The sequence below is a fragment of the Neovison vison genome, chromosome 6 (assembly GCF_020171115.1).
Source record: "Neovison vison isolate M4711 chromosome 6, ASM_NN_V1, whole genome shotgun sequence".
Classification (NCBI taxonomy): Eukaryota; Metazoa; Chordata; class Mammalia; order Carnivora; family Mustelidae; genus Neogale; species Neogale vison.
Window position 1 is genome coordinate 173,431,886 of NC_058096.1, and position 26,571 is coordinate 173,458,456.

The 26,571-nt window shown below is 47.1% G+C and overlaps 1 protein-coding gene across 11 annotated transcripts in view; it reads left to right on the forward strand.

Annotated features, from left to right (window-relative positions):
* SRGAP3 (SLIT-ROBO Rho GTPase activating protein 3) overlaps positions 1 to 26,571 on the forward strand; it is a 258,338-nt gene that overhangs the window by 163,788 nt on the left and 67,979 nt on the right. For all 11 annotated transcript variants that reach the window (XM_044253090.1, XM_044253091.1, XM_044253092.1 and 8 more), the window contains exons 4-7: positions 5,216 to 5,278; positions 18,955 to 19,140; positions 24,100 to 24,228; positions 25,569 to 25,790. In XM_044253090.1, coding sequence (XP_044109025.1) covers positions 5,216 to 5,278; positions 18,955 to 19,140; positions 24,100 to 24,228; positions 25,569 to 25,790 — 600 coding nt within the window. The remainder of the gene's footprint in view (positions 1 to 5,215; positions 5,279 to 18,954; positions 19,141 to 24,099; positions 24,229 to 25,568; positions 25,791 to 26,571) is intronic.

Below are 26,571 nucleotides of genomic sequence, written 5' to 3' on the forward strand. Positions count from 1 at the left end.
GAAGCTGAGCTTTCCAGAGGTTTAACGGCTTAAAGCCCCACCTCTTGTCCTGGTCTCTGGCACCAAAATTCAGCCCTCTCCACTGTATAACCAGGCCCGTGCTAATCACCTAGAGCCTCAAAAGTCAAGCTAAAGATTGGTCTTGATCTTGTAGGAACTAAGGAGGCTCTGGAGAGAATACTGGCACAGGCATGCAGAACTGGGGACCAGAGTTGGGGACTTCGTTAAGGCACATCTTTGGAAGTCTGGGTCCTGCAGTGATGATGTGCTTGTTCTGGGACTGGTGGTCCCAGATGCTTAGGATGCTTTTGGCTGCAGGTAAAAGAAAACTGTAGCTTCAAGTGACTTAACCAGCGAAACAACAGAAATGGAAGTTGACTGAAAGGAAGGCTCTGGGTTCACTCAAAGCAGTTTCTCACCAGCTCAGGAAGAAGCCAAATTTCTTTTGCTCTGCTACCCAAGGTTACTTCCTGTTCTGGTCCTAAGGTGCCTGTTGGTAGCAACTGGGGCCCTCAGTAGAAAAGCTAAAACCTTCCCTCAACCATCTAAGTCCTTTTCTTCCATCCAGTTTAAGTCACATGCTCAGCCCTGGACTAATAGACCAGAGCATTACAGCTCCTCCCAGAGCTCAGCTGGAGGAATCAATACAGAGCCAAATCCATGGCCGTTTTAGGAAGCAGAAAGGGTGCTGGGGCTGGATGTTGGGGAGAGAGTCAGCCCAGCAGCCCAGGTAACTGCTACGGAGAGCAAGATTGAGCAGTTTGAGGGCAGGGCACAGTGACAGACCGGATTGAAGGGGAAAGACCAAAAATTTTTTTTCAGAAATAACTCCAAGGTTTCCCGTTGCCATGCTTGGGATGGTATTATCTTGTTGACCAAAGTCAAGGGGATGGGGGAATTTCAGGTTTGATTTTGGATAATCTGAGTTTGATGTGATGAGGAAACATTTGAAGTGTATGGTTTTGCAACAAAGTTCTAAGTCTTGGAGCTGGGGCTCCAAGTACTGCAGGACAGAGCCGGAGAGAGGACTACCAAAATGGTGACACGGCTGCAGGCTCCTGAGAAGTGGAAGCTGGAATCAGGACTGTGTGGGGAGTTGGCTGGGGCAGGGCCTGGGAAGGCAAGACTGGTGGGAGTTTGAGAAGCAGGGCTCTCCTGGCCGAGCTGCTTCTAGGAATCCTTCTGACAGGGGTCTTTGCTCATGTGCACAGTGACAAGGTACAAGGATGTTCACCCCATCATTGCCTGAAATGTTAAGAGACTGGAGACAATCTAAATACCCATTGTTATGAAGCTGTTTAATTAATTATGACTCATCTGGTATATGGAAACTCAAGCAGCTGTTAAAAAAAGGCAGATGCAGGACCTCTGTGACTGCAGAGGAAAAATCTCAAACATATGGTTAGGTGGAAAAAAGCAAGATGAAAAGATGGGTATAGAATACTTCCATTTGTGTGAAAAAAAATTACGCACTATCCACAGGTGTGTCTGTATATTCATAGACTATTTCTGGAAGGTATCAAAAGAAACTTCTAATAGCCCTTGCATCTGGGTGAGGTTGTGAGAGCTTGGGGGACTTACTTTTTCCTTTTTGCCTTGCTGGCTATTAGTGTTTCTTTAACCCTGTGCATTTATTACATATCAAAAAAGTTAGATCATAAAAATAAATACATAAGAACCTGGGTCTTGGGTGTTAGAGAGGTTAGTGAGACTGAGAACTGAGAGGAGGCTACTGGAGGGTGTCAGAGAGTCCAGAGTCCAGTCAGAGAGGCAAAAGTCAGGGAGAGGGGCCACAGGGGAAACCGAGGCACAGGCTGTCACCTTCCTTGTGAGAATCGGGAATAGAAGGAAGTGGGCATAGCTGGTTGGGTTTGTTGGCCACCACTGCAGATGCACGGGATGCATCTGGGGGATCCAGAGGTTCCCCCAGGAGCTTTGCACAGGAGGTTCTGCTCGGGCTGTGCCGTGGTTTGGGGTTCAGTCCCCTATCTTTAGCCACTAGAGCTACAGGGAGGTCTAAGCACATCTCTGGACTGCCCAGAGCTTTGTCAGTCTTTTTTTTTAAAAAAGATTTTATTTATTTATTTATTTATTTGACAGAAAGAGATCACAAGTAAGCAGAGAGGCAGGCAGAGAGAGAGAGAGGAGGAAGCAAGCTTTCTGCGGAGCAGAGAGCCTGAAATGGGGCTGGACCCCAGGAGCCTGGGATCATGACCTGAGCTGAAGGCAGAGGCTTTAACCCACTGAGCCACCCAGGCGCCCTGCTTTGTCAGTCTTTTAAGAGACCTTCAGATGGGTGATTTCTGGCAACTGCAGTACCAGAAGCTGAGAGAAAGGCTGTGAGGTAGGAAAAGGAGCCTAGGAAGGCATCATATCTGGTCTTGAGCCTTCCTCTGCTCCTGCTGAGTCCGGGGGCTCCTGACCTCTGTGGGGGAGGGAGGAAGGCTGATCTCTGCCCATCTTTCGCTGAGGGAGCTGAAAGGGGAACACAATGACTCGGCTCTCGGGGAGCGGAGGTCAGGGCTCCCGTTTTCTTCCTCCCTCCCTCCCTCACTTCCTTCCTTTCTTCATTCTTCTCTCTCTCTCTCTCTCTTTCCTTCTTTTAAATTTAAATTCAAGGGACGCCTGGGTGGCTCAGTTGGTGAAGCAGCTGCCTTCGGCTCAGGTCATGATCCCGGCGTCCTGGGATCGAGTCCCACATCGGGCTCCTTGCTCGGCAGGGAGCCTGCTTCTCCCTCTGCCTCTGCCTACCTGTCTGCCTGTGCTCGCTCTCTCTCCCTCTCTCTCTGACAAATAAATAAATAAAATCTTTAAAAAAAATAAATTTAAATTCAAGTATAATTAATGAACAGTGTTGTGGTAGTTTCAGGTGTACAGACTAATGATTCCACAATTCTCTACACTAGTGTTCATCACGATAAGGTGCTCTTAGTCCCTTCACCTATTTCACCCAGTCATTCCCCCACCCCCTCCCCTCTGGCAGCCACCAGCTTGTTCTCTGTATTTAAAAGTCTGTTTTAGGGGGGTTATTTCTTCTTTTGTTTGTTTTGTTTCTTAAATTTCACATATGAGTGAAATCATACAGTATTTTTCTTTCTCTGACTGACTTATTTCATTTAGCACTATACCCTCTAGCCCCATCCATACTGTTGCAAAGGGTAAGGTTTCATTCTTTTTGATGGCTGAATAATATTCCATTGAACATATATATCACATCTTTATCCGTTCATGAGTGGGCACTTGGACTGCTTCCATATCTTGGCTATTGTAAATAATGCTGCAATAAACATAGGGGTTTATATACCTTTTAGAATTAGTGGTTTTTCTTTGGATAAATACCCACTAGTGGAATTAATGAATCGTGTGGTAATTCTATCTTTAATTTTTTAAGGAACTTCCATACTGCTTTCCACAGTGACTGCACCAGTTTGCATTCTCACTAACAGTGCAAAAAGGGTTCTATTTCTTCACATCCCTGCCAAGACACATTATTTTCAGGACTCCCACTTTCAACATGGAAACTTTACATGATAGTCCAGGCAAAGAGGGAGAGTATTAACCAAAACAATAATAATAGTAATAATAACAATAAATCTTAAGTAATAGAGAGTCCTAGACTCTTCAGGCTGGGTGGGACCTGGACATAATTTGCTCATTGTTTTCTGAATTGCTTCTCTCAATATACCAAATGTGTAAGAACAAGAATCAAGATCATCTAAACCACATACCACAGCACTCCTTAGAAAGCCCACATACGCAAGGGTATGAAAGCCTCTGAAAAGTCCTTTTGTAAGAAAACCTGTCTCCCCTGGTTCAACTAGCTTTTCCCAAGAAGCCTCTGCCCCCCTTTTTTTTAGTGTAACGCTCAGTAGTGACTCCCAGACCAAGTTTTGGGAGGTGATGCTTTAGTTTAAGCTTCTTATTTTGCAGATGGTAAGGAAGGCTCCAAGCCCACACGGCCAGTCACTGACGCAGTGGAGGCAACAACCCTGATCCTGCCTTGTGCTCCATAGCCTGTCTGTTAACCTCTATTGTTCATGATGAATTGAGATGTTAGATTATTATTTCCCAAACTGTGTTATATGGAACCCCACTCTTATGAGGTGCTAATGAGTATTGAGCGAGGAACACATAACTCTGGTCACATCAGCTTAAGACCAACCCATAGTGGGAATGCAAGCTGGTGCAGCCACTCTCGAAAACAGCATGGAGGTTCCTCAAAAAGTTGAAAATAGATGACCCAGCAATCGCAGTACTGGATATTTACCCTAAAGATACAAATGTAGTAATCAGAAGAGGCACATGTACCCAGATGTTTACAATAGCAATGTCCATAATAGCCAAACCATGGAAAGAACCTAGATGTCCATCAACAGATGAATGGATAAAGAAGAAGTGGTATACACACACACACACACACACACACAGTGGAATACTATGTAGCCATCAAAAGAAATGAAATCTTGCCATTTGCAATAATGTGGATGGAACTAGAGGGTATTCTATTGAGCAAAATAAGTCAGTCAGAGAAAGACAATTATCATATGATCTCCCTGATATGAAGAATTTGAGAGGCAGAGTTGGGGGTTTGAGGGGTAGGGAAGGAAGAAGTAAAACAAGATGGGATCAGGGGGGAGACAAACCATAAGAGACTCTTAATCTCACAAACTGAGGGTTGCTGGGGGGAGGGGGAGTATGGAGAGGGTGGTTGGGTTATGGACATTGGGGAGCGTATGTGCTATGGTGAGTGCTGTGAAGAGTGTAAGCCTGATGATTCACAGACCTGTACCCCTGGGGCAAATAATACATTACATGTTAATAAAAATAATTAATTTTTAAAAATCGCTAAAATAAAATAAAATTCCATGAAAAAAAAAAGACCCACCCATAGAATTAAAGGTGAACAGATTGAATGGCTGTGGATTTCTCAGAATCTTTAACATGGTGACTTATCTGCAAATCACCAAGGCAGGGAGATATAAGGTTTCCCAACTTATTTGGCCAGGGAATTCCTTTTGCAAGGGACCTCTCCCCATGGCTTTGTTTCATGGATACAAATTGAGTAATTCAAGTCTCCATTGATAAGGTCTATATTGGTTTCTGTGCCTATCCCCACCCATCCCAAGTATTCCTGACCTTTCTGTGTTGAAAAGGAAATTGGTCAATGCAACCAGTCACCTTCTCCCCCTCTGACATTTGTTCTTTCATATTCCAGAGCAAGGAGATTGGCCTGCAGATGCACGAGGAGCTCCTGAAAGTCACCAATGAGCTCTACACAGTAAGTCCTGTTCAGGCTCTGCTGCTGGGCTTCGGATCTGGTCCCCTTTCTTCAGCACTAGGAGCCAAAGGGAGTCTAACCAGAGTCATGGGATGAGCCTGGGCATTTTTGCTATGTCTTGGGCTGAGTGACAGGGGCTCGTCCTGGTGGGATGTAATGGTTTACAACCCTGGCTTCTGATTCTGTATAGATTCTGTGGGGCCCTGAGCATGTTTAGTTTGTATACGTTCACAAAAGACCTGCATGACCTGCCAGGTGTGGGAATGTGTTTCCTTCCAACGCAGAAGACACAAGGTCAGGGAGGGGACAGCATGGATAAAACCTCCCGAGGCAGCGATGTGGGTCTGGAGTCAAATGCAATGGGCTGAGGCTGAGGTCTGCTTCTTCCTGATGATAGAAACTTAGGTAGATATGTAGCTCATCTGGATTTCAGCATTATCATTTGCAAAATGGAGCACTGTTCTGAGGAAACATGTGAGGTGAAAGGGGTGAGCGTACCTCGTTATCTCCAAGGAATGATTTCAGAACATTACAACCCGGTGCAGAATTGACCTTGCTACCTACACGGAGGCAAGATCTAACTGGACTCGAGATGATTATTAGAATTCAGGGAATGGGGAATGCAGGCTCACCAAGTTATGATGCAGACGGTTACTGGTTGTGCCCCGAGGGCCCTTGGGCTTCTTTATGGAGGAATGTGATGAGCCTCAGGAACAGCCTAGGGGAGTGGGGTGAGGTTGCCCCGCAGGAAGAGCTCCAGACCCTTCATCCCCCAAAACAGTGTAGAATAAAGCTGTTGTATTTTAAATACATCAGGGTTCCTTATAAAGTTTCCTATTAAAAGTGGGGATTCTGGGGCGCCTGGGTGGCTCAGTGGTTAAAACCTCTGCCTTCAGCTCAGGTCATGATCTCAGGGTCCTGGGATCGAGCCCCGCATCAGGCTCTCTGCTCAGCGGGGAGCCTCCTTCCCACCTCCTCCTCTGCCTGCCTCTCTGCCTGCTTGTGATCTCTGTCTGCCAAATAAATAAATAAAAATCTTTAAAAAATGAAATTTAAAAAGTGGGGATTCTGCTGCTAAAATTATATTTGAGAAAGGGAAAGAATAGCAGGCTGCGAGCAGACCCCTCTCTCTGGTGTTAGGATCTTTCTGTAGTCGTGTTCTGTGTGGCCAGCAAGTGGTGGACTTCTCAGGGCCCGAGAGCTTTTGCCTAAGAGCCTGGATCTCAGGTTGGAATTCCTATCTCAGATTCTAACCAGTGATGGGGACTTCTCTGGGCCTCAGTCTTCTACTTAGTAAAATGGAGATGCGGGCTCCTGGAGGTTAACCTGTGAGAGTTGAGACTCACGTTTCAATTATTTCAAGTTGAGAAGCGCAACCTGTGCCCTGGACAGTTTTTAGCTGCGTCATTGCTTGGGGGAAAGGAAGAACTGCTGCTTCTCAAGCGACTGAGTCAGCTGGGCATTGTGGGGAATAGTCGCCTAGCAGTTTAAAGCAGACCTTAAAGCCAGAGACCTGGGTTCAAATTCAGTTGTTAAACAGAAATCATAACAGCTGCTTCTTGCAGACCCCGTGGGAGTTGAAGGAGACTAGATATGTAGAGCATGCATGGAACAAAGAACAAAAGGCACGGTGGATAGAAGTTATTGTACTACCATCATCTTGATTTCTACCTCCTCGGCGAGAGTGAAACCAGCTGTTGTGCCTTCCCAATGGAGGAAGGGGGGTGATCAATGTGCAAAGCTGGTCACCAGATGCACCTTCCTTACTCAGAATTCTGCAGAGGACTTGGCTAGACCAGTGTTTCCCGGTCTAGGTCCTTTTTATGTTCCTCAGGCACCACTTTGAATGGATCACTTTCCTCTGTGGCATTTCAACACCTGGGTGCTGGTGCCAGGGACACCCCCCCCCAAGCCACTCCCACCCAGGTCTTTAACTTTTCTTTGGGGTTCCAGCTAGGCTCCTCTCCTCCACGTCCTCCGCACGCCCCAAATACCACCGGGTCTGCTCCTTTTTCCGAGCAGCTCCCCCTGCTTATAATCGCCCTTTCCTTCTCTGCTTCTATGTGTCATACTCATTTTTCAAGCCCAGACCAAACTCCACCTTTGGAAAGCTATTTATTACCTCTGGGCTTTGAATTCTATGGCAGTTAAAAAAAAAAAAAAACTATCATGTTATCCTCATGTACCCAGTTGGTGTGTAATCTCCCGAGAGCCAGATCTTGGTCAGTAACACCGTGCTTAACACCCAGAGACTCAGTTCGAACCTCGTGTGTGACCTCTGGCAGGTCACTTCACCTCTCAGTCTTACCTGTGATCAACAGATCGGGCAGGTGTAAACTGGGTGAAGCAGGTGGGGATTGGGAAGCTGGTGTTGGTGCCCAGTGCGGTACCCTGAGCCCAGCAGGTGTTCCATGCACACTGGGCTCTGCTGGCCACGGGGCAGGGCAGCTGGACAGAAATGCTGCTGGTGTCAGAGGCTCAGACCAGGCAGACTGCCTGTGTTCATGGCAGCCTGGGGATGGCCTCAAAGCTGGTGCTGGAGGAAGAGCCAGCACCTAGCACCTCCCTAGCTCTCTCCTGCAGCCACTTGTGGAGGACTGGAGCCTCAGAGGGCCCACAGCCCACCCCCCACCCCCAAGTCATGTATTGACTGCACACAGAGTCTTCAGTGATTGCCCAGGAATCATTTACATTTGGGCATTTGGGGCTGCCTGCTGCGGACCTACCGCTGCAGGAGGCACAGTGACTAGGCTGTGAACGTTTCAAGAGTTCATCTTTGATGTCCCTTGTACATTCCCAGCGTTGCCAAGGCACTTGCTGAAGCAGAGGAGGGGAGGATGTATGAACAAATGAAAGAAAATGGTTTTGCTCATGAGTTTCGAGTCTGGGTAGGGAGACAAGAGTAAAGTATGTGACCTGGTGATCGAGCAGTCCAGGATGGAGTGGAGAGTGTGCTGGGTGCATGGACTCCGAGGTGGGCACCAAGCCCATGAACCCTGTGAGGGCTGCCCTGTGTTCTCTGCTGTGCTGGAACATAGTAGACGGCCCACACGTATTTACTGAGTGACGAAACCAGAGGGAGAGCGAGTGCATGCAGGAGAGATCGAGGCTTCCAGAAAGTGCTAGCTCCAGGTGGGATGCTGGGATCCAGGGTGAGTTTTGAATTTGGTCCCCTCGGAGGGGTAGAAATGAAAGAAGCGGAGGGGAAGAGAGGTGGAGGAAGGGAATTCTCTCAGCAGGGATGGCAGGGCAGGATGCCAGCAGAACAACCCGATTACAGACCGATCTGGGTTTGAAGTCTCGCTGCCTCACCTACCGGCTTGGCCAAGCCAGTGAACATCTTTGGACCTCATTTCCTTTATTGCCGAAACAAGGGTAGCAACAACTATGGCCATTTCATGAGTACTCACACACTGTGTGTGGCGGGTACTTCATATGTATTATTTAATTGGCATCTTTTACGGATAAAGATACTGAGGCCCAAAGAAGTACCTTGCTTGAAGGCCTTTGTAGCCGTTTTCAGCAGCTGCACCACAAACTGTGTCACAACTCAGTGACTTAAAACAAGCACCATTTCATTGGCTCATGACTTTGTAGGTCGGCAGTTCGGGCTGAGTTCAGGTAGGGCCACTGACGTGACTGTGGTTTTCTGGCCAATTAGAAAAAGAGCCCCAAGTGGGACATGCCCAGTGTGCCGGCACCTTTCAAGCCTCTGCTTGTGTCCTACTTACACATGGGCTATTGGCCAAAGCAAGTCACACAGCCAAGTCCATGGTGAAGGCGCAGAGAATAAACACCACCTCTTGACGGGAGTTCCGTGCCAAGTCACAAAGCAGAGGGGCGTGCTTGTAGTGGGGGGAGCAGCCACCCAGCCGCTGAGGGCACCGTGGGGCCCAAATCCCGTGCTTCGTTATTAGGGATTTCTTTGAGCACTTTCTAGTTACGAGGCCTGGTTATACAACTTCCCCTCCTCTCCCGGCCCTGGAGTCATGATCACTGGTGAATGAGGACAAATGATGTTGAGAAAAGATTATCCAGTAAGTCTCAGTTTTGTTCTGGTGATGTTTTCTAGAGGAGGGCATGGGGTCAGGGGGTACCACTGAGCACAACGATGATACAGATCCATGCTAAGCGCCGTCTGTCACCCACTTTAGGGAAAAGGCTTGTTGCCATCTGAGACTAGGATGCAGAGGAGACTGCAAGGCTGGCCATTTTGTTCTTTCGTTCTTTCGTTTGTCTATTTATTCATTCATTCATTCATTCACTTAAGATACCTTCCCTTTGTCTTCATCACCTCCTTTTAAAACGTGCTAGCATGTGTGCAAATACGGGTGCATGTGTGAGCATGTGTGTACAGCGCCCCCCCCCAACCCTCACCTCACTCATTTTCCCCTGAACTCCCATCAGTCAGCCTGACACAAGATAGCCCTCCATCGTCATATGTCAGCCTGGGAGGGAAAAAGGGCAGAAGTTGAGCGTGTGGGCCAATTGCTAATCCTTCCAGGAGATGCAAGAACAAAACAAACAGACAACAAAAAACCCCACTGTGTTTTCATCATTTAGCTAAAAATATGTTCAGATTACCCGTAATCGTCCTAGATCATGAAATGTATCTTTCGTGTTTTTGAAGTGACAAATGCTGCAGCATCCCTCGGGTGGTCCTTTCTTTGTGCTCAGTCACAGTGCTCCAGGCTTTCCCAGGCACGGCCACCTGCCTTACAGGCTCCCAGCGGCAGAAGGGGCCTCTGAGACTTGGCTCAGGGTGACATGGAGAGGGCCCGAGGAGTGTCCACACCCAGCCACAGCTGTTGACAGGTAGATACTGATGGGTGTAACGAATGGACTCGATTTTCCACTTGCTCAGGCTTTGATTTGATTTTGCGCTGCCCTCAGGGGCATGAAGTCAACGGTGGACGCCCCAGAAGGCGTCTCCTTTCTGATGTCGACCCTCAGGGATGCAGGTGGTGGGGCGAGCCTGAGACTAGGAGCCCAGCCACGGGGGTTCTGTCTCCAGCTCCATCCTGGGCTCACCCCGAGTCTTTCTGGAGTGATGCCTCTTTGTCTGTCGCCATTCATGGTTCCATCAGGCCATTGGGTCTTCTCTTTTTTCTCTAATATTTTCCTTTACATTGACTCACTTAAAACAAACAAACAAACAAACAAAACTCCCCCTAACAAATGAGGGGGAAAGCCACCTTGTGCATTGGGAAGAGCACAGGTTTTAGAGTCAGCTGTTTCTGGGTTCAAGACCCTGTTCCTTGTCACACTCTCTGACTATGGGGATATTACCAGCTTATCTCTGGGTCATTCTGAGAAGAGTAAGTGGCAGAGAGCATAGTACGGTGCCTGGCAAACACCAATGCTAAATCATTGTGTATTTCATGAAAGAATGGAGCATAAATATTTTTCCTATGCACTTGGGCATCTTTCCTCTCTCCTCCAACCTCCATCGCCACCACGCAGGTCAGAGCCCAGCGACTGTTTTGCCTGCAACAGGGCAATCGCCCGCTGACTGTTCTCCCATCCCCGAGGCGGGCTGTCTATTATGCATACCCCACACTCCAGCCAGAGGTACTTTCCTTCTCAAAAAATTTAGAAATGGATAATACTTGGTAAAAAGTAGTGATTAAACAGTACAGGGTTACATAGAAGTAGGTCTCCTGTTGCCCGAGTGCCCCTTGCTCCATACAACCCCGGTTCCTGGCTTCTAGTTCAGCAGTACCTTCCCACAGAGCTGTCTGCTCCATCAACAGGCATACACGGATGGGTGTGTCCTGCCCGCCCCTGTTTTTATGCAGGTGGTAACCATGGGACCTAGAGTTCTGTATCTTGCTTTTGAAGATCTATTTTGGAGATTGGTTCATAGCCTAATAATTAGAGGCTCTCCTTTTATATGATGCTTCTCATGGGCTGGGCACTGAACGAAATGCTTTACATATCTTAATTCATTTCATCCTCACCATGACCTGCTGAGGTGGCTGTTAGTATGCCCAGCCCATTTTAGAGGTGAGGGATATGAGGCACAGAGAGGTCAGGTAGCCAGCTGAAGGTCGCCTGGCTGGTGACAGAGTGACAGAGCCAGCTCTTAGTCTACTCGCCTAAGTTACTTATAGAAATACATTAAATTATTTCTATAAATATATGTAAGTCCTACGTACATTTGTTTTGGAAGGATATGGTCTTTTACATTAGTGGACGACAGACAGCTTGGTGAAAACAGAAGGTTCCGGAAGTTAAATGAAGGTGCAACAGCATTCCTTCCCGCTGGTGTCCACTCAGCAGCAGTAGAGGTATTAGACCTGTGAGCTCTGGACTGGGTTTTCCCCCCTGACAGAACTGAAGAGAGCTGGAAGGGTTACTAATACATCTGTAACACCTCAAATCATCTTGCTGACACAGGTGGTTCCCATTTCACACTTGGAGAAACACTGGCCCAGTGCAAGTTAGCTGGGCTCTGGTCCTTGATTTCACCCATCTGTAGCACAAAGGCACGAGACTAGAGGAACTTTAAGGCTCTGCTCCAGCTTTTGTCTTCCTGTCATGTTACCCCCAGAGGGAGACGAGGGCACGCCTCCAGCTCAGGGTAAGGCAAGGCGGGCTCTGCCCAACCACCACAGCCTGCTGGCCAGGGTGTGGCCCAGGTTCCCTTAGGGATGGAAGTGGTCCTAGGAGCAGGGAGACGAGGTTTCCCTCCAAACAGTCTCCTCACCTCCCCCAGCTCTCCCTCCAAAACATTCCTTCATTTGCTCAGTTTGCATTTACTGATCCTCCACTGTGTCCGGATGACGGGACATGGCTACACCCTGTGTCAAGTGTCCCTGTGGGGATATGGACACAGTGGGAGGAAGGGTGGGGAGATGAAGTCCACCTGGGTATCAGGGAGGCCACCTAGAAGAGGTGGCATTTGATTTGGATCTGAAGGACCCTGGATTTCCCCGGGGGCCATAGGGAGGCTGGGGAAGCAGCCCTGAAGGCAGCAGCGAAGCAGGAAGCTGGGATATGGCACCAGCAGCCCCCTGCTCAGGCGGTCAGTACTGTCTGTGTGTGAGTTGGGCACTGAGGTGGGCCGGTTGGGCCCAGGACCGAGGTGGGCAATAGGGAGGCTAGCGGGGTCTCCTTCGATAGCGAGGGGCAGGAATCCACGCAAGCTGGCAGGAATGAAGAATCAGGGTATCGAATCTCAGGTTCACACACCCGTTTGGCTGTCTCCCCAGTACGGCGTGTATTCTGTGAGGCGCACACACCCTGTTTCCACAGAGTCGGATTGCCAGCACCTGGTGTCGGATCTGGCACATCACAAGCTGCTCAGTAGATAACCTAATGATCGAGGCGTAGCTCTTCTCCCCATACCTTCGCGGCAGCCTCACCAGATAAAGGCTGGAGAGCACACCTCCATTTTATCCTTATTCCCTTCCTCACTTTTCCTCCTTCCTTCCTCTGTCTCCCGGTCCTCCTTGGCTCTTTCCTTCCATCAGTCCATCTGTTTGCTCTCCTCTGTGATGTCTTCATGATCAGGCAGGTTTCTCCCACGGGGTGACAAAGTCACTTTTTATCAGCTCGGGTGCCTCCTGGTGGAAAAATAATATACCCTTTCCAGCGTTTCCCTCAAAGTCCTGGATTGGCCTGGTTGGGATCATGGGCTCCAGTCACTGTGGTCAGGTTAACATCATGTTTAGTCAGGCCTGGGTCTCATGCCCGCTCCTGGGATTGGAGGGAGGGGTCAGTCTCCCATGAGCCACCGGGACTAGAATGCTGGTGGGGAATTTGGGGGATTTCCTCAAAAAAAAAAAAAAAAAAAAAGTTGGGAAGCTGTTCCAGAAAGAAGAGGACTGGATGATCACAGGCAGAGAAAAACAACAGGTATTCACCTAGGGGGAGTGTCTAGGGGAGAATATGGAGGTGACTTCTTTGGCTAGTACTCAAGCAAACACCTGATACACTTCTACGTGTAAGCTGTTCCTCAAACCCATTTGACTCCTGTGCTTTCTGGGCTTAGTGCTTACAGCTCTCCCTTTTTCTGGAATATTCTACCCCCGCCCCTGCCCTGTTCACACAGGTAACAGCTACTCTTCCTTCAAGGTTCAGTTTATTTATTTTTATTATTTTTTAAAGATTTTATTAATTAGAGAGCAAACATATGCAAGCAGACAGAGGGGCAGAGAGAGCGCGAGAAAAAGACTCCCTGCTGAGCAAGGAGCCCCACGTGGGGAGTGGGGCTCTAGCCCAGACCCCGGGATCATGACCTGAGCCAAGGCAGATGCTCAATCAACTCAGCTACCCAGGTGCCCCTCTTCCAGTTTCACTCCAGATGACACTTCTTCTAGAAAGCCATCCTTTAGTATCCTATATTTCCCTTATCATAACACTTGTTACACCATGTGATAATAGCTTGTAAACTTGTCCATGTCCCCTCTAGAGAGTGTATCCTGTGATGAATACACAGGAGACCCTGTCTGTCTTTAACACTATAGTATTTCCTAGTACAGTACCTGGTGCATAATGAGCTATTCAGTAAATATTGAACAAATATTTGAATAATATTTGAACAAATATTTGAATAATGTTTGAACAAGTATTTGAAGAAATACTGAACAAATAAATATTGATCAAAGATGTAGCTGTCTCCCTACTTCCAGATGTATTCACCAGAGCCAAAGGCAGTAGAACTGTATCTGTCCCACTTTGTTCTCCCTCCTCTCTTTGCTCTGTTATTTGCATCCATCCATCCATCCACCCACCCATCTGTTTACCCACTCACCCATCTGTCCATTCAACCATCTCCCTCTCTGTCCATCCTTCCATCGATCAGTCTTTCCACCTACACACCCGGCCAGCTGTCATTCATTCATGCGCACAGATATATACTGATACTTGCTGGGTACCACTCTGCTTTAGTACAGGGAATATGTTCACGAACTGGGTCCTGGCCCTCTGGACTTTGCACTCTAGTCGCAGTGAAACAGTGTGTGGACATGCAAAAAGAGTAAAGAAGATAGCAGTTTTAAGTTCCAGAGAGAACATAGGCCACACAGAGTATGGGTAGTCATACTGAAATTTGGGAACTCGTTTTTCCTTCCAGGATGTCTTTGGCATGCACTGGCCCGGAATTTCCCCCATACACAGCTCTTGGATGGCTCAGAGACAGCCCTGTCTGTGGGGTAGAGGAAGTGCGTGTGAACTTACTTGTTGAGGACCTATTGTCAAACGGGATTCTTATCTTGCCCCAGCATGTCCCCCCCCCTTTTTTTTTGATGCTCTCAACTTCCATATTTCCTTTGGCTTCTTTTGCATTTAAATGAGGGTCTGAAGGACTATACGTATAATACTTGATTTCATGATCTGAGGATTTGGGAAGATGCAGAAAGCAAAGTGTATGCAGCAAGAGGCAGCATGATTACTACAAACAGCAAGTGTCCACAGCTCAGAAGTCCTAGCTATCTGGCTTGCTGTGTGACTTTGTGCAATTCACTTGCCATTTCTGAGCCCCGGTTTCTTTCAGTGATGGGTTAATACACCAAGATGTCTGGAGAGCCTTTTGAGAATGTATGAAACTGATCTGTGTCCAAGAACAGTGGTCTCAATTTATATGTCCCTATAGGGTCCTTCTCACCCTATGTTAGACTTGTTCCAGGGGGTCTCCCTGATAGGTTCTGGAGGGTTGGAATGTAGCCCACTAAGCCGGGCATTAAGCCAGGTGGGTGTCTGAGGGGTTCTTCAGCGGTGCCAAGTTGAAGGCTGGGTCTCAGTGCGTTGGCCTCAGCTGAACACTTGCATCCACCTCTGCTCCCTTCGCAGCCCCAACACTGCTGTCAGCCAGTCACTTGGTAGTCACAGCTTATGGAGCACCTTCCTATCCACCCCCATTCTGGTCTCCGCCAGCAGCACAGAGAGGATAAGCTGCTGCCACAGTCACCCAGCAAGTTTGAGGGGAAGGCTGACTCTCAAAACCAAGTCTCCAGTCCCTGTGGGGTAGAGAATCCCTTTATTCCTATTTTGTGGTTTCTGCATCTGTAAAGCTGCGGTCATATAGTGTCTACCTCCTAGGGTTTTTGTAAGAAAAGAGAGTTAATATATGTAGAGTGTTTAGAACAAAACTGGGCATGTAGTAAGTGCTCAGTAAGTGTTGGCTGTTATCACCATTATTGGTACCATACTGCCTCCCAGGGTTGGGGTAAAGGTTAATTGAAATGCTCCTTGGGGATAATAAAAGAGGTTTGCAAACTCTGAAGTAATTGATAAGTTTAAGTATTATTTAACACATCCTGGGCTGGTAATATCGAGAAGACTCTTCTAAACTATTGAGCTAAGGGGCGCCTGGGTGGCTCAGTGGGTTAAGCCGCTGCCTTCGGCTCAGGTCATGATCTCAGGGTCCTGGGATCGAGGCCCGCATCGGGCTCTCTGCTCAGCAGGAAGCCTGCTTCTCTCTCTCTGCCTGCCTCTCCATCTACTTGTGATTTCTCTCTGTCAAATAAATAAATAAAATCTTAAAAAAAAAAATTAAACTATTGAGCTAAGGATCTTTCATGCTAAAGCCTGTGTTTCAGGTAATTAAATAAAGGAAACATCTAGAGGATTCTGGATATAGTTAAACTCGTTTCTGAGAGGTCCCCAGGTAAACTCTTATGTGGCAGCTGTCAGATATAAATCATCCTGAGCAATCAAGTTCACTGTTATTTTTAGGATCAGGAATTACCAGTTGGATCACTGGGAGTTTAGCCCCAGGGTCCTCTGGCTATGGGACTTCTGCACCTCAGTTCAGAGAAATGTACTAGGAAGCTTGGTTTGTTGCAGAGCAGGCAGAGTACTCTGTGCTTCGAGTGGAAAAATAGGCAAAGGGAAATGTGTGAGGCTGAGAACACCCAGCTGGGATGCTGACCTTGAATGAATAAATGGATGGATGCATGGATGATTGGACAGGAAGATCTAATTGCAAATAGAAATGCTCTCTCTTCCTCTGATCTGTTCAACACAGATGATAGATTAATGGTGAGATAAGCAGACTTCAGCAGCTGAAACAGAAAAAGTGGCTTTAGCAGGAATCATTGAACCCAGAAAGGGGTGAGTCTAGAAATGGACACTACCAGCAGTATGGTAGAGAAGCACCAATAGTGCCTGTGTATGTGGTGGATAGGAGAAAAGCGTGAGAACGGAAAGGGAGGGGCCTGAGAGACTTCAGCAGGCATTCCCAAGTCTTACCCGCATGACATTGCAGGAGCGCTGGTATAAAGATGGTGGAAAAACTGGCAATTGCTTTGGTTACCTGTAAGCCTGCAGTCATTCCTTTTGGCCACTAGATGTCGAGAATACATTGATCTGGCACACTCTTGTCCACTAAGTTTGGAAATAAACTTAGTGGAACTGGCCTAAGGAGTGGATGAAATCGCAGAGAATGGAATCTCTAGAGGCTTTATGGCAGCTCAGAAAATCAGCCATGAGAGGAATCAGAGAAGAGGTCTTCCACCAAGACCAATGAAGAAAAGTTGATTGCATTTTTTTATTCATTTATTGTTTTGAAATTTGGGAAGGTTTTCAAGATGAAAGAGGAAGGGAGAAACATGGTATAGAATAACATTTTGCATATTAGCTAATGTTCTTCAGTGTTTTCCTGAAGTCAGGGGAGTAAATTCGAGGTTCTCAAACCCTCAGCCCAAATCAGGGGTGCCGATGGTGGTGGTGGTGGTAGCAGCTGATGTCTACGTGTTTCCTACTATGTGGCAGGAATTATTCTTAGCACTTTACCTACGTGAACTCATTTAGTCTTCATAACAAATCTATGAGGTAGTTGCCTTGGTTATCCCCATTTTACAGATGAGGAAGCAGAGGTCAGAGAGGTTCTGTGACTTGCCGAAGGTCACACAGCTGGTAAGTGGCACCATCAGGATTCAGCCCAGATGTTTGTACCAGAGTTCATACTCTACAATACCTACCACGTTATACAACAGATGCTCCCCTATTAACTCCTGGCATATTTTTTATGCAATAGATCAATGCTGTGATTTCATGGTAAGAGTTACAGAATAATTCTTCACTGTAATAAACTGACTTCACTGTTCATATGAGAGCAAATAAGTCTATAATGCTGGCCAGGAATTCATTCCAAGTTCCCTGACTTAAAGGGCCTCATTAGACAGGAGTGTATCCCAACCCCACGTGGAAGCCTCTACTCTTTTCCTGCTGTAATTATCCAAACAACAGAAGAGAACAAACAAGGTTCAAAAGCCGTGGAATCCAGAAATTTCGTGTGTTTCTTAGCATAGAGGGAGGCTCATAAACTTGATATTGCATAGGAAAGGTTGGGGACTGGGAGATAGTGTTCTATTAGTGTAGGACTGCCTGGCTTGCTGTAAGGCTGCCCAAACTGTTCATACCTGCTGAGAAAATGGTACTGAATTACAGAAACTGTATGATGGTAGAAAGAGTGGTGGATTAAAAGTCAGAGACCAGATTTTTAATTTGGCTAAATGTACTCTTCCTATATGACCCTCCATTCCACTCCTAGGTATTTACCTGAGAGAAATGAAAACATACATCCACACAAAGAATTATACATGAACATTTTTAGCAGCTTTATTCATGATAGACCAAAACTATAAACAACCCAAGTAACTCTTAATGTATGAATAAATACACAAATAGTGACATAGATACACAATGCTATATGATAGAGAAATACTATTCAGTAATAAAAAACTGATATGATGTGGGAGAAAAATTATGCTGAATGAAAGAGGGCAGACCCCACAGAAATTATATGCTTTGGTTCCATGTATATGAAGTTTTAGAACGCACAAAACTCCACTGCAGTGACAGAAAGCAAATCAGTGATTGTCTGGGCTTGGGGAAGGGGTAGGGATCTTTGTGGTGTAGTTAAAGTGCTCTGCAGCTTGACTGTGATATTGCCTCCGCTGATGCAAAATTTGGAGATTAGACTGATGATATTGTCCAATCGTGGATAAACCACTTAGCCCTTCTAGGCCTCAGTTTCCCTATTTGTAAAATTTGGTGGTTGGATTAGATAACGTTTAGAATTTCTTCTGTTTCAAAAACTCCCTTTTTATAATAATATCCGACTTTTACTATGGGAGTAGAAGAGCAAAGTGCGGTTTGCTTCGTGGGAATTCACTGTATAGCCAAGGATAAGTTTATTTCAGAAAGCATAGAATAGCAATTTGTATTTCCAGTAATACTCCTTTTGGGGACAGAGCCATTTGCAGGCCAATAAGGAAACAGCTGAGAAAACGATTTGCATGTTCCCATGGCAGTTCCATGAGTATTGGAGGAGGGGGCTTCCCAGTGACCCTGGGGGGAAGAGGTGAGGGACAAGAGTCATGGCTGGCAGGGCCAAAGAGGGCAGCTGGCAGAGCCAAGGAGGGCCAAGTATGTCCTATCACCTTTGAGACACCCAAGTGCATGAAAGCTTTTAAATTTATTCATCCATTCCTGGCATTCAGTGAGCACTTCATGCTGTTGCTGAAGACGATAATGGCAGCGAGGCTGCTACTGGTGGTCATCATCCTTTCCAGTCCGCAGAGCTTGTGTGCAAGTAAAGCACAGTGGGGAGCTCAGAGTATGTGATAGGAAGAGGGCAGGATCCAGAGCCTGAAGGAGGCTGGAAGCACTGGGGCCGCATGCTGGGCCGTGCAGGCTGCTGATTTCCTGCCCGTGTGTGTCCCCAGGTCATGAAAACCTACCACATGTACCATGCGGAGAGCATCAGTGCAGAAAGCAAGCTGAAAGAGGCTGAGAAGCAGGAGGAGAAGCAGTTCAACAAGTCAGGAGACCTCAGCATGAACCTGCTCCGTCACGAGGACCGGCCCCAGCGCCGCAGCTCTGTGAAGAAGATAGAGAAGATGAAGGAGAAGGTAAGTGAGGGCCTCAGAGAAATTGAGAGCAGGGCAGGAGGCAGGCGCATACTCCCTGCTGACAGCCTTAGCTTTCCCCCTCTGCACCCTGAGGGGTGTGGGATAGAAGCAGGGTGCCAGCATGTGCGCTCTTGGAGGTCAGTGTCATGGAGGAGGCAGGGCTGGCCAGGCCTCACTGGCACTTGTTAGGCCTGGCCTCGTGCCAGGATCAGCAGGCAGAGAAAGCGCTCAGCTGACAAGAGAGCTGAATGGTGACAAGACTCACGCGCAGCAAGCACGTTCTCGGATGGGCAGGAATCACCAGGCATTTGGAGGGGCGGGACCTTGCTCAGGAGGCCATTTCGGTGGCTGTGGAGAGCTAGTTGGGGCAGGGCAGGTCCCAACAGGAGGAAAACAGCACTGGGCTACCAACCAGCACCTGGGAGCCCAAGGAAGAACCCATCCAAAATGCCGCTGGCAAGCCGAAGGTGGGAGATTTACAATCACTGTGTCTTGCTGCTGGACACGTACTTTAGTAGGGCACAGAGAAATGAGTGCTCGTTTTGGAATCACGCAGTTGGAGTTTGGAAAGTGCCACATTTACAGTACTTCTCTGAACCTCGGTTTTAAAATCTGACGGTGGTGGCAAATGACTCTCCTCTCTCAGGTCAACTCTGATCCACGGGTAGTAGCCGCCCAGAGCTCTGTGTTGAAGACTGTGAAGCCCCCTCCAGGCTTTAGTTAAAAACAGTGTTGTGGGGGCGCCTGGGTGGCTCAGTGGGTTGGGCCGCTGCCTTCGGCTCGGGTCATGATCTCAGGGTCCTGGGATCGAGTCCCATATCGGGCTCTCTGCTCGGCGGGGAGCCTGCTTCCTCCTCTCTCTCTCTGCCTACTTGTAGTCTCTCTCTGTTGCATGAATAAATAAAATCTTTGAAAAAAAAAAAAAAACAAAAAAAAACCCAGTGTTGTGATCAGTTAACGATGTCTGCAATGGCCAGAGAATTTAGACGGGAATTGAACATGCTTTTGTTATCCTAGACTAGATTACTTCTAAAGTTTCTTTCTGTGTAAAAGCCATGATTTTCTTGTTGAGTTCTCTGCATTTATTCATTCCATGTGATCAGTACACATTTTTTGAGCTCTTTCTAGGGGCCAGACATTGCACCAGATATTTATTTGGGCTTTTATGCATCTCATTCTATGATTACATGGTCCTGCAGCTCTTAAAAATGATAGATTGAGTGGAAAAGAAATTCACCGGGGCCTAGGTGAGCTGGAAAACTAACCATAAGCAAATAAAACAAGGTTCCAGGGCAATTTCCAAAGGCAAAGAAAAGTAGGTTCCCCAATAATTAGATAGAGACCCAAATAAAAAATGGTAAAGGGTGGCTCAGCCCTTGGGCGTCTGCCTTCGGCTCAAGATCCTGGGATCGAGTCCCGCATTGGGCTCCTCACTCAGCGTGAAACCTGCTTCTCCCTCTCCCATTCCTCCTGCTTGTGTTCCCTCTCTTGCTATCTCTCTCCCTCAGTCAAATAAATAAATAAAATCTTTTTAAACAATAGGTAAAGGATTTGAATAGACCTTTCTCTGAAGAACTTGCATGAGTGGTCAAGCAGCACATGAAAAGATGCTCAGCATTATTAGTCATTAAGGAAATACAAATCCAAACCCCAGTGACATACTATTTCATACCCACTAGGCTGGCTAAAATAAAAACAGGTGACAGTCACAAGTGTTAGTGAGGTGGTAGAGGATTTGACACCCTTATGCATTGCTGGAGGGAACATAAAATGGTTCAGCCACTTTGGAAAACAATTTGTCAGTTCCTCAAAATGTTAAACATGAAGTTATCCTATGACTCAACAATTCTCAGGTACCCACCCAGAGAAATGAAAACATACTTCCACACAGAAGCCTGCACAGGAATGTTCCTAGTAGCATTATTCACAATAGCCAAAAGGGAGAAACAATCCAGATGTTCATCTGGATGAGTGCACTGTGGTTTAGTCATACTGGGGAATATTATTCAGCCAGGAAGAGGAGTGAAGTGCTGATACAGACTACAACACAATGTACCTTGAAAACAATATGCTAAGTGAAAGAAACCAGTCATAATATTGTATGAGTCTCTTTATGTGAAATGTCCAGAATAGACAAATACATAGAGATAGAAAGTAGATTATTTGTTGCCAGGAGCTGGGGCAGAGGAGAATGAAGAGTGACTGCTAATGGGTAAAAGGTTTCTTTTTGAGTTGATGAAAGTATTCTAAATTTAGATAGTGGTGATTGTTATACAAATCTGTGGATATACCATAAACAGATAAATAAATAAATAAAAATAAGATAGGCAGGCAGGGAATTACAGAACTACAACATTGGAGATAAATAGAGGGATAGAGAGACCATTGACTGGGAGATCTGGCGACTTAAGTTTAGTTCAGAGTTATTGCTAATGAGCCATTTAGTTTTTGGACAAGGCCCTTTTTTTTTTTTTTTTTTTTTTTAAAGAAGTCTCCATACCCAACATGGGGCTCAAACTTATGACCCTGACATTAAGAGTCACACAATCTACTAACTAAGCAAGCCAGGTGCCCCTCAGCTACTTCTTTTTGGTTTTCATTTTCTCATCTGTGAAATGGGTGAATTAAACTGAGATACCTTTAATATCCTATTTTTTAAATTTTATTTTATTTTTTCAGTGTTCCAAGATTCATTGTTTATGCACCACACCCAGTGCTCCATGCAATACGTGCCCTCCTTAATACCCACCACCAGGCTCACCTAACTCCCCACCGCTCTCCCCTCCAGAACCCTGTTTATTCTAGATACAAAATTTTATGAATCAATGAAGGGCTGGAAGTGGTTTGGGGGCCATTATAGCCCCCTGGGAATGGGTGAGGAGTATCAAAACTCTCTGTGAGGGGGTGGGTGCATGGCTGGTATAGGATTGGTAACTACCAGAAGAAGTCTGTTTCCCAGAATAGGTGGACCGTGGGGAAAGGTCAGAGGAGATCTCTGAAGAGAATTCAAAGGTTGACATAGAAACATCTCTATTGAATAGCTAGGAGAATTAGATCTGGAATAAAAACGGTGTTTTTTTTTTTTTAATTTTTAAAAATTTTAGTTCCAGTATAGTTAGTATTTGGTATATTAGTATCAGTTGTGCAATATAATGAATTAATAATTCTGCACATTACTCAGTGCTCATCATGATTCATGTACTCTTAATTCCCGTCATCTATGTCACCCATCCCCAACCCACCTCCCTTCTGGTAATGACCAATTTGTTTGCTGTAGAGTTGTCATTTTTTTATTTGTCCCTTTTTGTTTGTTTTATTTCTTAAATTCCATATATGACTGAAATCATATGGTATTTGTCTTCCTCTGACTTTTTCACTTATTATACCCTCTAGATCCATTCATTTTGTTGCAAGTGGTATGATTTCATTTTTTTAATAGCTGAATAATACTCTGTTGTGTGTGTGTGTGTGTGTGTGTGTGTGTGTGTGTGATATCTTCTTTATCCACTCATCCATCAGTGGACACTTGGGCCACTGCCATAGTTTTGCTTGGAATAAGGAAGGTTTAAGAGTGCCTATGTGAAGAAGAAAAATCCAGTTTCTTTACGGAGAGCTGTTTTTCTACCCAGAATGGGACTCATCACCTGCAAGGGGCAAGTAGACAGCTCTCCAACCCACTTTCTCACGACCTCCACCTGCCCAGTCTGGTCCAGGACAGAAGCAGCTGCCCAGGGAAGCCATCCAGCTCCTGGCTAAGACTGCCCACTCTGCCTCTCCCAACATTCGTGTCCAGAGAGCCAGAGAAAAGTGCTTAATGCCGACTTTGTGCAGAGAATTCTGGGTGCTACAGGCCCAGTGATGAATAGGGCAGATCGGGTCCCTGACTTTATAGAACTTACTTTCCAGTGGTGGGCACCAAAAACCAGCAAGTCAACAAAAAGGTAAAAAATATAATTTCAGGTGATGAAAAATGCTTATAAAGAAAAATAGAACAACCAAGAAATCCCTCAGCAGGTGAATGGATAAGTAAACCATGGTACATCCAGACAATGGAATGTTAGTGCTACAAAGAAATGAGCTAGCAAGCCCTGAGAAGACGTGGAGGAACCTTAAACGCATATTACTGAGTGGAAGAAGCCAATCTGAAAAGGCCACTTTATGATTCCAACCAAGATGATATTCTGGAAAAGACAAAACTGTGGAGACAGGAAAAAGATCAGTGGTTGCCAGGGGTTAGGTGGCAGGGAGGGATGGAGAGATGGAGCACAGAGCATATATGTAGGGCAGGAAACTACCCTGTTTGCTATTATAATGATGGATAAGTATATTATACATTTGCCAAAACCCACAGAATATAAACACCACAAGTGATCTCTAATGTAAACTATAGACTCTGGGTGACTATGATGTGTCACTGTAGGTTTATCAGTTGTAACACATGTACCCTCTGGTGTGGGATATTGATAACAGGGGAGGCTATGCATGTGTGGGGATGGGGGGTGGGTAGATGGGAAACCTCTGTATCTTGCTCTCAAATTGGCTGCGAACCTAAAGCTGTTCTAAAAATTTAGTCTTTAAAAAAGTAAATTAAAATAAGAATAATCACTAAAAATTGAACAAGACTAAATAAATGAAAAAAAATAGAGCAGGGCAAGAGAACGCAGGGGAGGGGCGCTGTGGTTGCTGAAGACTCGCTTCCAGACAAGAGGTCACTCTGACCACATGACCTTGGGCAAGGACCTGAAGGATGTGAAGAAGCAGGCCACGTAGGGACTCGGAAGGATGGTTTGCCACACAGAGGGAATGAGTCTGAAGGCCTGGAGGCATAAGTGATCTTGGCCTCTTAAGGGAAGGGCAGAGGAGGCTGGGCAACGTGGAACCTGAAGGAAGAAGGTTCGAGAGAGGGATGACAGCCAGGTCGGTGCCTCAGCTCTCACCTTTACTCCCTTCTTCTTCCAGAGGCAGGCAAAGTATTCCGAGAACAAGCTGAAATGCACAAAGGCCCGGAATGACTACTTGCTGAATCTGGCAGCCACCAATGCAGCCATTAGCAAATACTACATCCACGATGTCTCCGACCTAATCGACGTGAGCACCTGGGGAGTCTGGGATGAAACAGGGCCCCACACCTGGGCTGGCCCTTGTCTGAAGCTGATGTGCCTGTTCCTTGAGCCCTGATGGTGGGGCAGGGTAATGGGCCTTTGGTGCCTGGGAGATGAGTGTCGCCTCATGGATTCTACACTTGTGGGTGGGAGTGGGCCTCTGGCAGCCCCTGCGTGGTTTGGTCAGGCAGGCAGGTTTTCCACCCGTACTTTCCAAGTACCCTCCTCTGCACTAGGCCCTTTGCTGGGTTTGGGGATACAGGGGTGATCATATACAGTTCATGCCCTGAATGGTTTCCCAGGGTGATATAGATGTTTATATGTTTAGGGGATATTATTGTGGGAGAAATCAGGCAGATTTAGCAAAAGAAGAATGGAACACTGACTCCCCTGAGTAGCAGCTATATAGCTTACGCTGGAGGGGGTGCCCCTGGGCTTGGAGAAATGAGTGACATCATCATGGAGAGCTTCCATATCATCTGTGTTGGGGCAGGGACTCCTTCTTGTGGCCTGCCCATCCCATGTGGACAGGGATCTGGCCCGCAGATGCTCAGGAAAGATGGATCCTTTGCCTCTGGCTCTGTCATGTCCTGTCAGGGAGTCAGAGGACCACCGATTTTCTATGACCGCAGAAGGAACACATTGCCCCATCCCCAAGAGAGGTTGCTGTCAGCCCCATCCGTGCCTTCCCATGCCTGAGGCCAGACTCTTCCTCTTTCTCACAACTTTTCACTCTTTCCAGTCCTCTCCTTTTTCAGTTACCACATTCTTCTTGAACACCTACTAGCCCTAGGTCTTGAGCCACTGCAATGGACAAGAACCTGTGGGTTTGCTCTCATGGAGCTCCTCATGCCTAACCCTGACACATTTATAGGCAACTGCAAAGCCAAGTGGCAGGTGTCCCAGTGAGGGAGGTGGAGGGAGACGTGGACCCCCAGAGGAGGGACACCTGATAAACTCTGAGTGGGGAGAACATCAGGGAAGACTACCTGGAGGGAGTGACCTCTAATTGAAACCCTATCCCAGGCAGAGGGAATACATGTGTGAAGGCCTAGAGAAAAGAAAGAATATGATAAATTTGGGGGAGCTAATAGAAGTTCTGCTGTTGCCCAAATCACAACCCCCAGCTCTCTCTGAAGGCTTTGGGGTGATTTGTGCAGTAGTGATTTGTGCAGTAGGAGTGCACAGGGACCTCCAGGATGAAAGATTTGGCTGTGGAATGGGAGGTCATCTTAAGTCACTGTGATGGGAAAGGGAATGCTGGTGGCCCCCACCTCTGTGTGACAGCCCTTACCTGCACTCTTCTGCTGTGTGCCTCTTTCCAAGTGCTGTGATCTGGGCTTTCATGCCAGCCTGGCCCGTACCTTCCGGACCTACCTCTCAGCCGAGTACAACCTGGAGACCTCTCGCCATGAGGGGTTGGATGTCATCGAGAATGCGGTGGACAACCTGGATTCCCGAAGTGACAAGCACACCGTCATGGACATGTGCAATCAGGTCTTCTGTCCTCCACTCAAGTTTGAGTTCCAGCCCCACATGGGGGATGAGGTAGGTTTCTCGTAGGAGCCCATGCTGGAGGCTGCTTCCGCCTCTTCTTCTACGTGCTCCCAGAACATTGGTGGTAGGGGAACGCCAGCCCCCCTTCACATGCAGGACATTTCTCTCAGAGGCCTGAGGTCAAGTTCTTGGTCCAGGGGCTGCCCAGCTGAGGCGTTTTCCACGAATATCCTAACTTTGCTGGTTGAAGGATCTCGCCTGCAGCATTGCAGGACCTTCGCTCTCCCCTCAGACCCTTCCCAGTTACGTGTGGACCCCAAGGGAGTTGTGCATCACTACACAGGCATCTCCCCGTCTTCCCTCGGGTGACCTCGGATCACAGGAGGCTGAGCCTCATCTCAGTCACTCTGGCTGCCAGGCTTGCCTCCAGTCCGGGAGGCAGGCCACCCGCTGCGCTCCCTTCCGTGCTTGTGGGCTCAGCTCCTTGCTGGGTTCTGGAATAGATAAATAAGTGCCCGGGGAAGGCACCTGTTACTGGCCACAGAGCGGAGCCGCACACTGCTTCCTCCAACTGTACAAAGTTCCTTATGCAAAAAGCTCCTTGATCTGTTCCTTTTCATCCCTCCCCACTTTCTTCATTTGCAAAAGAGAGGCCTTCTGTGGGGTCTCCCCACAGCCTCTGGCGCATCCCTCAGCCATTGTGTCCAGCCCTTGGGCTCATCACCTGGACCTGAACATTTTGGCCTCAGTGTTAAATTAGTGGTAAATCACTAGTTAGTGGTAAATGACTAGTCACCAAGCCCTACTCTCCCTTATGCTCTCACCTGAGTCA